This window comes from Muntiacus reevesi, chromosome 4, assembly GCF_963930625.1.
Source record: "Muntiacus reevesi chromosome 4, mMunRee1.1, whole genome shotgun sequence".
NCBI classification, from domain to species: Eukaryota; Metazoa; Chordata; class Mammalia; order Artiodactyla; family Cervidae; genus Muntiacus; species Muntiacus reevesi.
The window spans coordinates 146,648,368-146,665,543 of record NC_089252.1 but is presented as its reverse complement, the minus strand read 5'-3'; the positions used below and the strand labels follow the sequence as shown (position 1 = coordinate 146,665,543).

Sequence of the window (17,176 nt, the reverse complement as noted above, 5' to 3'; positions counted from 1 at the left end):
CAAGATAGAAAATCAATTATATTTCACTACAGACCTAAAGGAAATATTTGCAATGTCTAAAGTGGACATGGGATTAATATGCAGAATACATAGTGGCATCTTATAAATCACCAGGAATAAAGACAGGAAAACTAATAGGAAAAATGCATAAAGGATAAAAGGAGGCATTTCACAGAAGGAGAGCTCTATGGGCTAATAAGAACATGAAGTAACATTCAAACTTACTAGTAATTAGAGAAATACAATTTAAAATAACCAATAGTTCACTTAATACCCATTGAGTTGTAAACATTAGACATTTGTACAATATCAAATGTTGGAAAGGACAGAGGTAATAACTTTCAAGTAACATTGAAAGCATCTATCAGCCTTCAATGTGTAACATACTCTTATACACCAAGAGTGTAAACAGCTTCAGACTTTCTGAAAAAATGATCTGGAAGTACTTACCAAAACTAAGTTTTCATAAATTTCATGATTCAGAAATTCCATTCCTGTATATATGTCCCAGAGAAATTCATGAATAGGTTTGCACGGGGCAACATAAGATGATTTTTTAGCACTAGTAGTAGAAGCAGGGAATAAATAAGCAAAGTATGATGGATGCTTACCATGGAATCCTATGCAGTTGTCAAAAGAAATGAATTAGATTATACAGCGCTAAGGATTGATCCTAGAAACAGGGTTGACAAACAAAAAAAAAAGGTAAAAATCAAATCATATAGGACTTCCCTGGTGGTCTAGTGGTTAAGACTATGCTCTCAGGCTTCCCGGGTAGCTCAGTGGGAAAAAAAAAATCCAGCTGCCAATTCAGGAGGCATGGGTTCAATCCCTGATCCAGAAAGATCCCACGTGCCACAGAGTAACTAAGTTCCTGCACCACAACTATTGAGCGACTGCTCTGGAGCCCAGACCACGACTACGGAGCCCTCGTGCCACAGCTACTGAAGCCCACTCACCCTAGAGTCCATGCTCTGCAACAAGAGAAGCCATCGCAAGGACAAGCCTGCACACCACAACTAGAGAGCAGTCCCCGCTCACCGCAACTAGAGAAAAGCCCACACAGCAACGAAGACCCAGTGCAGCCATAAATACATAAATTTTTTTTTTTTTTTTAAAAAGGACTGTGCTTTCACTGCAAGGGGCACAGGTTTCATCCCCTGTCAGGGGAAGTTCTGCCTGCTGCACAGCATGGCAGGGAAAACAAAACAAAACAAAACGTAGCTTGTGCATGCTCAGTCATGTTCTACCCTTTTCAACTCCATGGACTGTAGCATGCCCGGCTCCTCTGTCCATGGGGTTTTCCAGGCAAGAAGTATTGAAGCAGGTTGCCATTTCCTTTTCCAAATACACACACACACACACACAAGGCAATGTTTGTGCAAATTAAAAACACATACACTCAATAACCTGTAGTACATTGAGTAATGAATTCCCAAAGATGTCCACATCTTAATCCTCTGAATCTCTAAGTTATTAATATCTTATATGGCAAAAGGGACTTTACAGATGTAGTTAAGGATCTTAATATGGGGAGATAATCCTAGATTACATGGATCAGACCAATATAATCACAAAGTCTTCATAAGAGGGAGGCAGGAGATCACAGTGTGAAGTAGATGTGACAACAGAAGCAAGAAGTTAGAATGATGGAAGAAGGGGCAACAAGCTAAGGAATGCTGGCAACCTCTAGTACCTGAAAAGGGCAAGCAAACAGATTCTCCTCTGAAGCCCCCAGAAGGAATGAATCCAGGCCAAACCTTGATATTAGACTTCTGACCCCCAGGGAATAAATTTGCATTATTTTAAGCTACCAAATTTGTGGCATTTGTTACAGTAGCAATAGGAAACAAACATACAACCTTACATATTTTATAAATGCATGTGTTAAGTCGCTTCAGTCCTGTCCAACTCTTTGTGACCCTATGGACTGTAGCCCGCCAGGCTCATCTGTCCATGGGAATTCTCTAGACAAGTGTACTGGAGTGGGTTGCCATGCCCTCCTCCAGGAGATCTTCTCAACCCAGAGATCGATTGCATCTCTTATGTCTCCTGCACTGGCAGGAGGGTTCTTTACCACTAGTGCCTCCTGGGAAGCCCCATTTTATACACATGCATAATTAAAAACATATCAGTCACATTATAGTGGTGTCTATAGAGGAAAACAGGGAGTTAAGCGGGAGGTGATAGGATAAAACAAGGGAAGTGGCTTGCAACTCCCCATATTCAAGGTCCAGCAAAGACAAACAGAAGCAGGTCACAGACTGCTCTAGAGAAAATAGGTTAGATGCTATTATAAGTGTGGCAGATACTCTGATTATCAGCTCTTTTAAAGGCTTTTATGGTATAAAATCAGTCTCCCTGTATGTTGATGCTGTGAAGATAGTGCCCTGAGGAGCAAACATAAATATTTTGGTACCAGAAGGTATGTTGCTCATGGTAAATCACTGAATTTCTCTTACAAATTTGATTAGTGTGATCCCAAGACCGAGTCTGGGTAGCCTGACAAACTCAAGTTTCCAGGTGTGTGAACTTGGACCTGGACTGTGCTGGTATAAAATTGTATAACTACGTATAGAAAATTGTTTAAAGCCACTGTGCAGTCAGCCTCCGATGGTGTTTCTCCATCCTTGGTGTTTCTCCATCCTTCGGACTTCAGCCTTACTCCTCTGTGTGTACCAAATGTCTGACAAAGGGCCTTACACACAGTAAGTGCACAGCATTTTTCAGCAGCCATCCCTGCTGATCTAGTAGTTGGGATCTGGTACAGTCACTGTACCTGTTAGTGGAATGAGGTGACACCCACCTTCCCTCCAGTCAGACCATCTTTCTAGTTTTATTACCTAATATCCTATGTTCCATCCACCCCTGAGGACTTACTCTTCTCTGAACACTCCAGAGAAGTGTTCCTAGCCTTTCTTTGCAAGTACTGTTCTGAGTGACTAGAAGAGCCTTCCCTCTTGTAAAAAGGAAGCTCAAATATTACTTGTTCTCGGAGGTCTTTGCTATCTCTCCATGTATTCATTTGATCAATTATTCATTCATCTCTTGACTCATTCAACAAATATTGAACACCTCTACTGCCAGGAACAATGCAAGGCACTGAAAACATAATGTAAGCCAAATATAAAAAGGTCGCCACCTTCATGGAGGTCTAGCAGGAGAGCTCAGGTTTTATAAATATGACATATTATGTTCACATTAGTGAATATACAATTACCAACTGAGATACAAGCTCTGAGGAAACAGTTCTGTGAGTTCACACAACTAAGGAAACTTTTTTTTTTTTTAAAGATTAGAGAGTGTTGTGAGTAGAGGGGTTCAGGGAAGGCCTCTATAAGAAAGTAATAGTGAACATCAATTTGGAGGTGTGAATAGGCATGCTGGGAAGTATTCTAGACAGAGAGACTAGAAGGAACATGACAAATTTCAAGGATTGGGAGTGGCAATAGAGTTGGAAGACAGAGAAGAACGGGAAAGTGATATAAGATGGGGAGTTGGAGTGGGGAGAAGTCAAGGCACAGCGGCAATATAATCAGATTTGCATTTTGGAAAGATTATTCTAGCTACTATAGGGTGAATGGATTATTGTGGAGAGCAAGAGAAAACAGATGGTGGGAGGCTTTTGCAATCCTCTAGGGGAGATTAGGTTGAAGGTAATGAGGAGGAAGCAAAAAAATGAATTCCAAAGATAATGAAAAGGTGTGAAGAGGAAATTGGAAGGGGAGGGAAAGAGGAATTCAAGAATAACTCCCAGGGTTGTGCGATAGGAAACACTGGAGTCAGGGAGAGAATCTATGTGTCCTGTACATTTGAAACCGTGGCCCATTCCCCTCACCCTCTCAAGTTCTCCACCTGGCCCAAACATATTAAGGCAAAGGTTCAGAGAGACGTGGCCGCCTCCGAGGTGGGTTGGGGACATGAGAGGAATACACTAGGCTCCTGCAAGACCGGTTCAGAACGGCTTCTCCCTCCTGTTCACCAAGCTGTTCTGCATCCTGAAGTAGGATCTCTCCACTATGCTGATGAACAGGCCCATGTCCAGCATGCCTGGGATCATTTTGATAGCTGTGTTCACTTTATTCCATTTGTGGACCCGGTCAAACTTCCAGTCCAGGATAAAGTTCCCATTATCCCTCACCACAGGACCTGCCTTGTTGACAGCCAGCAGAAGTTAAATCACGCCCCAAAACTTCTGGGTCCTGGTTCAGCTCACTGTGACATTGGATGACCTCGATGGAGATCCCCTTGTGCCACTGATTCCCGAGGTTCTTTGAATCTTTGCTGAAATTGGCGATCACAATGAAATGGATGGCTTTGCCGGCCACAATCTTCTGGGTCAGGCGGCCTCCACCGCCCTTGTGAGGTTGAGGTCAGCATCTACTTCAACAGCACCATCGACGGCGTGGCCGATCTCTGGTTCACTGAGAGATAAGTCATACGGCAGGATAAACTTATGGGCCTGGAAGGAAGTGGGAATACAAACTTGGTTCAGATTCCCTCATTTCACTCTTTTAGCTATTTGTTGCACTGCGTGGACAATTGTAGAGTCACTACCAGTTCCCAACACTTGGTTATTCCTCACCTCCTTCTCCACCGTGGCTCAGCCTGCCAGCTTCTTGGCCTCCTCCACCTTTGACATTGTGGAGGTGCCCAGGCAGAGGTTGTTAACCTCCTTGCCCCCGGTACTTGTGCTGCCAGGGCCAAGCTGCACACCTCCTCACAACTGCCCCAATGATCCTCATTTAAGTCTCCTTTCTTATCTGTGAAATGAAGACCATACCTCACCATTCATAAAGCTTGAGTGAAAAAAAGAATTTTCTGATGTTGCCAAAAACCTTGGTTTTCTCTGTCCACTGAAGCCGGAAAGAAAAAAATATGGAGAGAATTTGGAGGAAATAGAAAGGTGGCTTTAAACCTCAGCCAGCCTGGAGGGGAGAACATGCCTCAAGAACTGTGGCCCCCTTCCCCCACTGAAGAATCTGGGGAATCATATAGATGAGGGCTCACAGTCAGGGGTCAGTGATGTGGAACAAATGTGTAAGGATCTTGTATTTTTTTTTTCCTCTTGCATTGTTTCAAAAACACTAACAGACTAGAGTCAGGCTGTTGTTGTTTAGTCACTAAGTCCTATGTGACTCTTAGCGACCCAAAGGACTGTACCCACTAGGCTCCTCTGTCCATGGAATTATCCAGGCAGGAATATTGGAATGGGTTGCCATTTCGTTCTCCACGGTGTAAGGTAGCCCAGCAGTTGGGTCCATTGTCTTTCATGAATCGTACAATGGCCTCCTTTCTGTAGTATAAGAAAAAAAAAAAAAGAGAACTACAAGGGGAGCTCTGCAAAGACTGCTGTAAAGGTGAGAACCAAACACAGGATGGGATTAGCACTGAGTTAGAATGTAACTAACGAGCTACAGGAGGGCAATGTAGCTCACGCAGAGTTTAAGGGAGATACATATAGACTGTAGTTTGCATATCAAATTAGCCTCGATTACCGACTACAGATCCGGAAGTTAAAGTTAAAAAAAAAAAAAAAAAAAAAACCTCAGAAAAGGGCAAGAGAAAAAGGAAAACTTTTTTCCTCTTTTTCACTGTAACCTTTCATTTTTGTTACTATTAGTTCAATTTTCTCCAGACCTCTCCGCCCGTTTGGAGGCAGTTCCTCGACCCAGGCAGACTTTTCCCACAAAGTGTCTGGACAGGCGTCCCCAAAGCCTGACGGCCTAACTCTGATCAGAGCTGAGTCAGGGGCTGGGGCCAAGCCTCCAACACTGTCAGTTAGCCTCATTCAGGACGCAAGCCCTTCCCACAATGCCGAGAGACTGGACCTTCCCGCACCAGTCCCGAGACCTCGCGAGAGTTCGCCAGCGCCCGTTGTTGCCCAGGCTCAGAGCCGACGCCTTCCTGGACCTCAGAACGGTCTCCTCTTTCCTCTTCCACCCCGCGCTCCGCTCTCGGATTGGCTGATTGAGTCGGGTCATTTTTTTTCCTGGCCAGAAAGCGGCTTGGCAACTAGTCCTTCTTTTGGCCCCGCCTCCGAAGCCTGTAGATTGGATAGCTGAATCCTGCGTCACGCGCCTCCGCGGGAGCGCAGACGAGCCAATCAGGAGCTTGGCGTATTTTACAAACTGGGGAAGTACCTGGAGCAGAGGCTGAGAGTGTCGGGGGAAAAAGCGAAGAAAGTGGGGGAGACCCTGAGGGGTTCAGGGGGAGGTGCGGCACGGAGATCTTGGCGGGAATGAGGGCTGCCGGCGCTCGTAGGGAAGAGAGGCAGTTCGGGGTCCTGGGACGAAGTAGAAGGTTCAGAGTGTCAGATGACCGAAAAGCGCCCTTGCAGGCGCCGGGTCTTCTGGGCGCATGGATTTGGGCGGAGGTAGGAGTATCTGGAATGTCAGGACCGAAGCCTCGAACTGGCTGACCTTTGATTCCTGATGCTTTTTTCTCCTTTTCGTTGTAGTCGTCATGACCACCTTCCAAGCCACGAAGGATCCTCTCCTCCGGGGTGTATCTCCCACACCTAGCAAGATTCCCGTTCGCTCTCAGAGACGCCCACCTCTCCCCACAGTCAAACCCAGCGCCGTGGACCAGGAGAACCAAGATCCAAGGGTAAGAGGAGCCTGGGGGAGAGAAGACAGTAGCTACAAGGAAGCAGCAATGCACCCCAACGCTGAGCTCAGCTTTTTTTCTCCCTTACCCTAGAGATTGGGGCAGAAGCTCAGTATTCAGCGCCCTCTCGCAGACTCAGCAGGCCCCAGGCTGAAAGCCACATGTCAGACAGAGCAATCTGAGAAATTGGTGGGGAGCCCTCAGCTCCGGAACCCCTTGGAGGAGCTCAGGCCTAGCCATGGGGGTCAAAATGTGGGCCCTAGGCCACCTCCCCAGACAGGTATCTATTGGAGGCTGTAGAACTGGGTGGGAGAATGGGTTGGTGCATCGGGGTTTGGAGGCTTGGTAGTCCTGCCTCTCCTGCTTACTATAATTCCTAGTCCCTGCTCCTAGAAAGCTCTTTGCTCTTAGAGGCCCTTTCTATTCTTCAACAATGTGTCATTTCTTCTAAAGCCTTTTCCTGCTCCCCTAGTCACTATCAATTTTTCTTTGTTCTAATTATTTGCTAAACTTTATTTACTTGTTTATTTATTCATTCATTTATCCATTCATTCATTCATTTATTAGATGCAGCTTATGGGATCTTGGTTTCTGGACCAAGGATTGAACCTGGGCCAAGGCAGTGAAAGCGCTGAGTCCTAACCAGTGTACCACCTGGGAATTCCCTGCAGTTCTTTTATAATATGTCCATACTTTGACTTGAATCTGTTACCTCTCTATGGTTTGATGATAGCTTCCTGGGGATGGGGGCTTTGTCGTATTCATCTCTGGGTGGCAGTGTCTAGAATAGTGTCTTATGCAGATTAAAGTCCTATGAATGTTTGTTGAGCTGAGTTCAGTTATATGAGTCTCTTAGGCTCACTCTTGCACCTCAAGGTGACAATGCTAGGCTCCCCAGCCCCTCAGCCTCCCCTCCTTCCTGTCCCTTCTCTCCTTCTCTTCTTCCCTTGCAGAGGCTCCAGGGACCATAGAGTTTGTGGCTGACCCTGCAGCCCTGGCCACCATCCTGTCAGGTGAGGGGGTGAAGAGCTGTCGCCTGGGGCGCCAGCCCAGTCTGGCTCAGAGAGTACTGATTCGAGGGAGCCAGGGAGGCACCATCCGGAGGGGTCAGGTAATGAGCCGGGATAGGAGGAGATCAGGCTGGGGTAGGCTGAGGACGGAATCCTGAGCCTGTACTGAGAGTCTCTTTTGGGGTCCTAGGATGCCCGGGCCTCTGCATATTTGGCCCCCAGAACCCCTACCCATCGACTGGACCCTGTCAGGGCTTCCTGCTTCTCAAGGCTGGAGGGACCAGGGCCTAGAGGTCGAACCTTGTGTCCCCAGAGGCTGGAGGCTCTGGTGAGTGTTCTTGAGGGGCTGATACTAGGTGCTCCTGGGAACTCCTTCTAAGGACACAGCGTGGCCTTGGGATGGAAGGTACCTCCTGGTGAGCAGAGGTGTTGTATGGAGGCTGATGGGGTTGGTTGTGAAATCTGAAGGTTTGGAGCCTGCTTCTGACTCTCCTTTTTCTCTTGCTCCGGTGTGGCTCAGATTCCACCTTTAGGACCTTCCTCTCACCCCTCCGCTCCTCCCCGTTTCCAGGAACTAAGAAGAGAGACCAGTGGCAGCAGGAAGTAAGGAGGGGGTCATTTGGAAAAGAATGACTCAGTGTCTGATACAGGGGTCCCTCAGGGCTGAGCCCTCTGGTAACTTTAGGACTTCCCACCAGCCTGGGGGCGGGGGGAAAATCTGTGAATGCCCAGGTGAACCCTTGCAATGAAGTTCAGGCCTTTGTAGTCCAGCCTCAATATGGCATCTGTTTCTTCAGGTTGTGAGGGGCGGAACGGGAAAGAAATGAGAGGTGCCATTCCTTGTGTAATGGCTAGAGCGTAGACTGTGGGAACAAGTGGGGTTTGGGTTTGATTCCTGACTCGCAGGACTTATGAGTTGTTCAAGCTTGCCTTACCTGCCAAGCTTCAGTTTCTTTAATCTGTGAAATGAGGACAATGTTTGTATCATCATTTGAAGTTGTGAGAATTAGATGATGTTTGTAAAGCACTTAGCACAGTGCCCAGCTCATGTCTGGTACTCAGTGACTGCTTGCCACTGTCCTTGTTGTCCTCAGGACTTCAGCGAGCCAGGCCTCGGGATCCCTTCTGGAGCAGCCTGTGCAGCCTGGTGAGTGTGTCTGGCCATGGGGAGAGAACGTCAGCTGGGAGCCTGCTTGTAGGGAGCAAACCAAGAGAAAGCTCAGGAGGGCTGTGGCGGGAATGCCAGATCAGGATGAGACAGAGAGGAAGAGACCTTCTCCAGAGGCCAGAGGTTTGCCCAGTTGCACTTGTGTCAGAGGAGGTGGTCCCCATTTCTATCCTCTCTCTGCTACTTCCTGCAAGATATACCTTCCACTCACTGTCCTATCGTCAGCCCCTCAGAGCCATCACCACACCCCTAGCCCACTCAGGGTATTCAGATTAATGAGTGACTACTGAGATAGTGCTGGGTTCAAAGGGGTACTGGATGGGTCCCCAGCCTTGATGGTACAATGGTGGCTGTCAAACTGGCATACCCTTTCCGGAGGTTGCACAGCCATGTGCCAGACTTTGATGTGTGTTTCAGACACTACAGCAAATTTCCTGTCTCCTTCTAGCTTCCTCTCTCCCTGAAGTGGAACCTGAAGTTGTCACTCAGTCAGATGAAGGAGGAGGCGGCCCCCTCGGCCTGGCCCAGCGGGTACCATTAAAAGAAACCCGAGATAAAACCCACACCAGGGTGAGATGGGACCCTCCTGGGATGGGGGAAGGGGCAGAGGATGTGCATGAGGGATTCCCCAGCAGCAGTGAGGATTGTGGGTAGAGCCAAGCAGTCCCCGCTTGGATCTCAGCATGTTGATTGGGTCCTGGTTTGTCCTAGATGGACCCAAGGCCTTTCCAGAGTGGCACTGGCCCCTGGAGGCCTCCAGAGGTCACAGTCTGATACATATTTATGTCACCATCAGGTCAGTGCTGAGAGTGAGACAGATCTGATAGCTCATTCATTTCCTCCACACACAAGGGTTTATTGACCAGCTACTGTGTGCCAAGCACTGTTCTAGGTTCTGGATATACAATAGGAAATAAGTTCACATTCTAGAAGGGGAGACAGAAAATAAACACTCATGTAAAATATATAGTATGTCAGATGATTATAAGTTATCTGTTAAAAAAAAAGGTAAGGTACTAAATTGTTAGTTGCTCAGTCGTGTCCAACTGTTTGCAATTCCATGGACTACAACCTGCCAGGCTCCTCTGTCCATTGAATTTTCCAGGCAAGAATACTGGAGTAGGTAGCCATGCCTTTCTCCAGGGGATCTTCCCAAACCAGGGATCGAACCTGGGTCTCTTGCATTGCAGGCAGATTTTTTACTGTCTCAGCCACCAGGGAAGCCCCCAAGGTACTATAAGGGAAGGAGACTGGAGGGAGTGGGTGGTATTGCAGTTTCAGGGGTCAAGGGACTATCACTGAGGTGTGGCTACGTGAAGAGTAGAAAGATTTGAGGGAGTGAGCCCCACAGATATCTGGGGGAAGAATGTTCCAGGACATGAGAACTTCAGATGCACACAGGGGGTCTACCTGTTATGCTTAAGGATCAGTAGAAAAGCAAGACTAAAGCAGAATAAGAAGGAGAGGAAGTGAGGGGTTAGAGCAATGACAGGATCGGGTTGGGTAAGGATTTATAAACCAGCATAAGACCTTGGCTATGACTTGGAATGAGTGGAAAGCCATGGGGAGGGGGATGACCAAGGGAGGGACATGATTTGATTAGCTCTTAAAGAATCACACTGGTTGCTGAAGTGAGAATAGGACAGAGCGGTGCCAAGTGGGAGGGATCACTCTTCCACGGTTCTTCTCCACAGGACGGCTGTGACTCCTGCCTGATGCCCTCCCCTGGCCAAGCAGTGCCACCTGCCATCACCCGGCCATCACCCTTTGGACGGGCTCAGCGTGTACCATCCCCTGGCCCCTCAGCTCCAGTTTGTATCTGCAGCTACTGGGGGCTAGGCAAGGGCAGAACAGTCTGGCTGGGATCCCTGCTGGTCTCTATCTGTCCCTGCTTAGCCACCCCCATCTCTCCCCAGATCTCATATTCAGTGTTGCGGCGTCTCGCCACCCGCCCCAAAACCCAGTTCACACCACTCCCATCAGCCTCCAGAGTTCAGCAGGTAAAAGGGTGGGGGTGGTCACAGGCCTAGGCCAGGACTGGGGGAGGAAGAGGATGATGGATGGGTACAGGGAGAGTCATGGCATCTCACTTCTGACCCAGGCCCGAGGGTTGAGTGGCCTCTCCCCTCAACCTTGCCCTGAAGAGTCTGCCCTGCCCTGGGTAAGTACCTGAACTTCCGCATCCTGAGATACCTCATTCTGTCCTGTTGATCTCAGGCCCAGCATTTTTGAGGCAGGTGGGCTCTTAAGAAAAAGCTGTCTAACCCTCCAACTCTCTCTTCTTCTCTTGCCCTTTCTAATCCAAGTCTGGGGACACTCAGTTAAGGACCTGATCCCTTCCTCATGAGGGTGGGACTCAAACTAGTCTTCTTCTTACCCCAACCTGGCTTCCTCATGTGGCCCCCTTTCCTCCTATGTGGCAGGAGCAGATTGCAGTACGGTTATTTGACCAGGAGAGTGGTATAAGGTTGCAAGAGGGGCCTGGGAAGCCACCTGTGTCGACTCCTTATGGACCCCACCCCAGTAGAACCCCCAACTTCCAGGAGCTGAAGATGCAGGTGGGCTGGTGTGGATAACAGCTTCAATGGCTGATGAGCATTGACAGGGCTGGGACTGAGAAATAGGCATCGGGGCGGGGTATGGGAACAGGACAGTGTGGGTACAAGACATGCTGTTGACATCATGCTCTCTCCTACCCACAGCGCATCAGTATCCTGCAGCAGCTTTTGCGGCAGGAAGTGGAGGGGTTGGCAGAGGGCAAGTGTACCCCCCTTAATGGAAGCTCCTCTCTGGATATGGTGGAACTTCAGCCCCTGCTAGCTGAGATTTCTAGAACTCTGAATGCCCCTGAAAAAGTACCTGAGGCTTTTCACCTTCCTGAACTGTTACAGCACCCTGAGCTGCCAAAACCCTACTTTCCAGAGGAGTGTGGGGAGCCAGAGCCCTGCCCTGGAGCAGAGCCTGAGGTTGCCCCACCCTGCCCTCCAGCTGAGCCAGGCCCCCCAGAGTCCTGCCTTGGGAGGAGGCCTGAGAAACCAGAGCCCTCCACCCAGGAGCAGCCTGAGGCATCAGAGCCCAGCCGTCCAGTAGAACCTGGACCCCTTCAGGCCTGCCCCCAGGGGCAGGTAGGACTCCCAGAGCCCTCCACTACTGTAGATCCGAGGTTATCAGAAGCCTGCTCCCTGGAACTCAGAAATCCAGAGTCCAGCTCACAGCCCCGCACCAGTCAGCGGGCTCCAGCAACCACCAGCCTGACCTTCTCCTCCCAGCGCCCACTTTGTGCCAGCCCCCGTATCCGCTCACTTCAGTCTCTGAAGCTCTCACCAGGCCCGACAGGTAAGGAGTTGCTTGGGTGGGGTTGTGAACAAAGGAGGTTCTCATCTCTTGCTGGGAGCGGGGCCTGCCCTGCACCAGATGATCCCACGCTTTCTTTCCCCTACCTACCTTGCCCCAGCCTGGCTCTCCCATTGGGGTGGGCGGGCGAGCGGGTGGTATGGCACCTTCAGCCCTGTACTCCTAATTGGCTTGGCCCTGGTGGGGGGTGAGAAAGGGCAGTATGTGGTGGGAGTCTTGGACTTCAGAGTCCACCCTGAACTCTCCATGGCCCTTGGCCCTCAGGTCCCAGCCATCCGGCCCCTCGGACCATGGCCCTGAGGCAGCGCCTCAAAGCCTGTCTGACTGCCATCCATGGCTTCCACGAGGCCTGCCTGGACGATGAGTGTGCCTTCTACACCAGCCGAGCCCCTCCCTCAGGCCTCACCAGGGTCTGCACCAACCCCGTGGCCATGATGCTGGAATGGCAGGATGCCCTGGTGAGCCTTCCGTCCACAGCCAGCTGTACCTGCACAGAGGCCTGTGGGAAGGGGGCAGGGGGCGGACCTTGGCTTCTCTGCAGTGGGAAGAGCTGGCTACAGTTCAAGAATGGCTGGGCTGTGACGAAGTCTTCTCTCTCCCTAGTGTTTTATTCCAGTTGGTTCTGCTGCCCCACAGGATTCTCCGTCATGAGGCATCCGCATCCACTCACTCTTGTCCTGTCTTGCTCCTTCCTTTTAATCGTATTTATTTTCCGCACCGTGGATTGGAACTGACACCCTTTTGTCCTTCAATAAAGTTTCTAAAGTGTCCAAGTGTCTTTTCCTGTGGGCCTGCCTAGGCCAGCTACTGCTATGTTGCTCTTGTCCACATGGTGGCAGTGTTCTCCAACTTAGAGGTCAGCCTTGGGTTCTCCCCCTCCCCCAGCCTCCCTCACCTAGGAACTGACCAGGTCACCCCACCCCTGCCCACCCCACCCTCCCAGCAGGCTCTAAAGAGTGAATCTGTTGGGCGGTGGGAGGTGAATGTAGGACTTTGGAGACCTGCTTTTCTCCTCCCTCCTTGAAATCTTGGCCACTCCCAGGAGCCATCAGCAAGTCACTCATCGCATAGAGCTCCCTAGAACTCTTTCCCCCGCGGCATCGGCAAAAGGCAGAAGCACCAGACCCATATCTCTGAGATCATCCCTTGTTAGTGTCACTGGTTGGTGTCTCCCTGTAGTAGAAGGCCTCAAAGCTCTCCTGAAGCTGACACCCTTGCTGTATCCGAATAGAAACCCTGGGCCACTCCCCGCCTCTTCTCCCCCAGAGGCAGACCTTGCCGGGGATAGCTAAACCTTTGCCTCTGACAGAGTGTAATAGGGTCGGGGTCCTTGAGAGGAGTGAGGAAGGGTTCAGTCACTTTCCCCTACTCTGCACCAAGTTAAGAGGCACCCACATTCTCCAACTTTACTTTATTGGAAGAGGCAGCAGCAGCTGTAGCCCCAGGGCCTAACCCAGATGGGAGTGATATGGAGACTGTACAGGATGAGTTTTAAGTGCTAGGAAAGAACCAACTGGTTCCCCCAGTTCACAGGAAGACTGCCAAAGCTAGAGCCTGAAGCCTGAAAATGTTGATGAGGGAGGAGGAGATGGCAGAGAACTCCTTACAGGACCAGCGCTTACCCGGTCTCCTCTCCTCCCACCCAGATGTGTTCTCCCTTCCCCAAAGCCAGAGTTTCCCTTCTGTTTTTTGCTTTCCGTGCCTCTATGCTACAGCTAGTGAAACTTCCCTAGCTTCCGGCAGAAGAGGGGGCCGTGACCCGTGACCCGCGCCGCTCTGCCGCCCCAGCTTTCACAGGCATGCGCACGGATGCTGGTGGTCCCTTCCCAAGGCGCTCTGCTCCTCCACCGGCTTGCTCAGCTCCCCAGCCACGTAGTTACACCCCGAGCACTACGAGTCCGCCCATTAAGGCCACCTCCGGGAGCAAAAGGATCCGTCCACCGCCGGCTCTCAAAGGATGGGGTGGTGCCTTGGGTGGCGCAAGCTGAAGGTGGTAGGGAGGGGAGCAGAGGCGAAGGGCGAGCGAGGGCGCCCGGGCCGGGGCCGGCTCAGTCCGGGTAGATGATGAAGCCAGAGAAGGTGCTGTACTTGTTGGTGTTACCGCCGTGCACCTTCCCGCCGTCCAACTTGATGAAGACTTCGTCGCCCACATCCAGGTGCAGGATCACGCTGTTGCTGGCGTAGTCGTAGTTCTGGTCGGCATCCTGGGCGATGGCGCTGGCCCGGACCTAGTAGGGAGAACAGGACAACCCACTCACGCTTTCTACGGAGCTGGGGTGAGGAGGGGTCGGTCAGGGAGGTGGAACTGGACCTGTGAAAGCGACACGATGGTAACAGACTGCAGGGGTCGGGAAAGACAAGGTGCTCCGCAGGCACCGCCATTCATTCACTCACTGCCGGGAAGTGGGCAAGGTTCACGCCTTCTCTGGTCCTCCATTTGAGCTATAAGGTGGGAAGTAATAATAGAACCTACCTCATCAGGTTGTTTGGATTAAATGAGCTACTACACGTAAAGTGTGTTAAAACATGCTTCGCACAAAGGAAACGCTATATAGATTTTCTATTAGTATTATCATTTAAAAAATAAGAGTTCGACTCTAGGATAATTTCTAAGATTCTGAACGCGCTTTGACCTCCTAAACTCATGTTCCCATCCCCCGGTGACAGGACATAGGCATGCCTGTACGTGTGCAAGCAAGGGAGCGGGCTGTGGGAAGGTGCCAGTCTGTATAACCGCCCCTCCTAGCACACGAGGGTGCCCCGACGACGTGGGGGTCGCTTTCCGCCCCAACAGGTAGCCCCTCCCCTTTCTGGTCTCGCTGCTGCAGGTCGCCTCGCGCCGCCAGCCCCCTCCCCAGCCCCTGCTTCCTGTCCCGCCGGGGGCTGGTTATTAACTCATTAATTATTCATCATTATTCTAATCACTATTTACCGTCCCCAGGGCCGCAGCGCCCGCACCACAGAATACAGAGTGGGAGCCGCGGGGCCCTCCCCCCTCGGGAACTGACACATTCTAGATACACCCCCCCCCCCACGGCCCCTCACAGACAGCCAAGCACACCTACCGTGCCACAGGCAGGTAGACACCGCCCCACTCTCACACCTCTGAACCCCGCACCCACAGACACACTTCATCATGCACACACTCTATAGTCTGACACACATGCTCTCACTCCCTTTCCCTGGGTTCCTGGGGTGGCTCTGCTGGGAGGAGACCCCAGTGTAGTGCCTGTGGGTCTTGGAGGTGAAAGGTGCTGCAGCTGTAGCAAGACCTGGGGTTTGGACAGCTGGGAGGAGCTGGCCAGATGCGCCATGGTCAAATGACCCCATCGGGCAGCAGGGTGAGGAGGTCACAGCTCAGCCCTAACCTTACACCCTGCGGCTTCTAGCCTCCCAGGCACAGTCCCCCACCCCCACCCCAAGGCCTCTCTCCCTCTCTGTGTGGCTCAGACTGGACACTGAGCCAAGTCTTTGGGGCTTTTCTCCCAAGCTAAGTCAGCAGTGACTCTGACTCTGACCACAGGACCCGGCTGGGGGCTGAGGCTTCTGTCCTTTGCCTCCTTCCTTCTCCCAAATTCGTTCCTGCAGACCACCCGGCTGGCCCTTGAGCTGCCACATCTTCTGCCTCTGCCTACTGACTCTGTATTAGCTGAGGGTAAAGGCCACTTTAAAACCAGGAACTCCAGGCCTTGGAACTAGCAATAGAGTTGCCTGGAAAACAAGCAAGTGTTTTCTTTCTTTTTTACTTTATCCTCAAAAATTTAAGCTTAATGCCCCCATACGGGAGCAGCTACCAACTGCTCACCGCCTGTAACTCAGATTCTATACTAATTTGAAAGAGCCGGACTCTGGTAACTAGCTCATGGAGTGACTGTGTAACCTAAAGGCCAGGAGAGTTGCAGAGACAGGACGAGAAAAGAGGCTAGTCGGCAGGGTGAGACACCAGAGAGGTTTGGTGTATAGCTGCCTACAGACGGACTGTGAGGTAGCAGCTGCTTATACAATAAGATTTGCGTTCTAAATCTGACACCCTTCCTAATGTCCCTGCGAGACCCTGGGCAGGTCATTTCCTTTCTCTGGCCCCCAATTCCTTTTCAGCTAAGTGAAGCAATTTCTAAGTTCTTGGCAAGGTGGCCTTCTTGGATTCAGTGACGCTGTTTGGGGAAGAGATTCGGGTTGTGTAATGAAAGCAGGGGGATTTAGAAAGCTTCCCTGTCTGGGGCTGGGTGGGAGAGGGGCATCTCACCTGTCCATTCTTCATCAAGTCGGCCCACATGCTGGTGCCGTCACCGCCGCGCATAAGCACATGGTAAGCGAAGAAGTAGACACCCGGCATGGGGCAGGTGAACTTGCCACTGGCCGCCTCATAGGCGTTGCCCACGTTGGTCACCACGTCGTCGAAGCGCAGCACCTCGTAACCCTCGTGTGGCCGCCGCAGGCCAGCATAGAAGGCAATTCGAGGCACGTAGCCGGCAGGGGGCGCCACTCCGCCGGGGCCTGGGCCGGGAGGGCCCGGAGGACCTGGCCTGCCCGGCTCTCCTGGAGGCCCTCTAGGACCTGGTGGTCCCGGGGGCCCTCGCAGACCTGCCTTCCCGCGCCGGCCCGCCTCCCCCTTGGCGCCGGGAGGGAAGGGGGGCACGGAGGCGGGCGCGCCGTCGGGTCCTGGGCCTCGCGGCCCGTGCGGGTCGCACACCATGCGGCAGCGACCCAGCATCTCGTAGTGCGCGGGCCCCTGGGAGCTGTGCACTAGGAGCGGAATGGCCACCAGCAGCAGCAGCACCATGGCCACCCCGACGGCCGCGGCCGCCACCCGCTTGCGGCGGCTCAGCCGCGACGCGGCCAGGGCCAGCAGGTCCTCCTCACTCTTGGGCGCAATGGTGCCGGAGGCCTGGGGCTTCCCGCGGGCCCCAGAGGCGGTGGCCGGGCTCGGGCTTGGGTCGGGACCCCCCCGACGGCTGCGCCCGGCCCCCCCACCCCTTCGGGCTCCCGCCTCAGCGGTGCCGTTCCCCAAACCTTCCGTCAAGGCGGAGGTTCC

At 51.7% G+C, this 17,176-nt stretch overlaps 2 protein-coding genes and 1 pseudogene across 8 annotated transcripts; 1 reads left to right on the top strand and 2 right to left on the bottom strand.

Annotated features, from left to right (window-relative positions):
* Positions 1–2,097: 2,097 nt before the first annotated feature.
* Positions 2,098–4,642, bottom strand: LOC136166088 (ribose-5-phosphate isomerase pseudogene; annotated as a pseudogene).
* A 1,482-nt stretch (positions 4,643–6,124) lies between these two features.
* TROAP (trophinin associated protein) lies at positions 6,125–12,910 on the top strand. Of its 7 annotated transcripts, none has more exons than XM_065932125.1 (15): positions 6,125–6,216; positions 6,461–6,609; positions 6,703–6,889; positions 7,563–7,720; positions 7,810–7,947; positions 8,140–8,222; positions 8,714–8,766; positions 9,236–9,357; positions 10,482–10,598; positions 10,704–10,787; positions 10,889–10,948; positions 11,211–11,345; positions 11,490–12,123; positions 12,406–12,599; positions 12,745–12,910. In XM_065932125.1, exons 2-15 carry the CDS (start codon positions 6,466–6,468, stop codon positions 12,790–12,792), a joined length of 2,157 nt encoding a protein of 718 aa, XP_065788197.1. In that variant the 5' UTR covers positions 6,125–6,216; positions 6,461–6,465; the 3' UTR covers positions 12,793–12,910. The 7 variants fall into 7 exon arrangements, with proteins under 7 accessions (XP_065788197.1, XP_065788198.1, XP_065788196.1 ...); XM_065932126.1 differs by having other exon boundaries at positions 6,149–6,185; XM_065932124.1 differs by lacking the exon at positions 6,125–6,216 and adding an exon at positions 6,224–6,376.
* A 1,279-nt stretch (positions 12,911–14,189) lies between these two features.
* Positions 14,190–17,030, bottom strand: C1QL4 (complement C1q like 4). Its single transcript, XM_065932123.1, has 2 exons — positions 16,388–17,030; positions 14,190–14,369 (listed from the first exon to the last, which is right to left on the bottom strand). The coding sequence occupies exons 1-2, from the start codon at positions 16,922–16,924 to the stop codon at positions 14,190–14,192; spliced, it is 717 nt and encodes a 238-aa protein (XP_065788195.1). The 5' UTR covers positions 16,925–17,030.
* Positions 17,031–17,176: the final 146 nt, after the last annotated feature.

Bases quoted from the DNA above. Each gene is read 5' to 3' on its own strand.
- TROAP (XM_065932124.1), top strand. The intron at 6,610-6,702 runs GTAAGAGGAGCC...CCCTTACCCTAG, and splicing joins AGGAGAACCAAGATCCAAGG to AGATTGGGGCAGAAGCTCAG. The intron at 12,124-12,405 runs GTAAGGAGTTGC...CTTGGCCCTCAG, and splicing joins GCTCTCACCAGGCCCGACAG to GTCCCAGCCATCCGGCCCCT.
- C1QL4 (XM_065932123.1), bottom strand. From the start codon at position 16,924: ATGGTGCTGCTGCTGCTGGTGGCCATTCCGCTCCTAGTGCACAGCTCC. The intron at 14,370-16,387 runs GTGAGATGCCCC...TCTCCCTACTAG, and splicing joins ACTTGATGAAGAATGGACAG to GTCCGGGCCAGCGCCATCGC.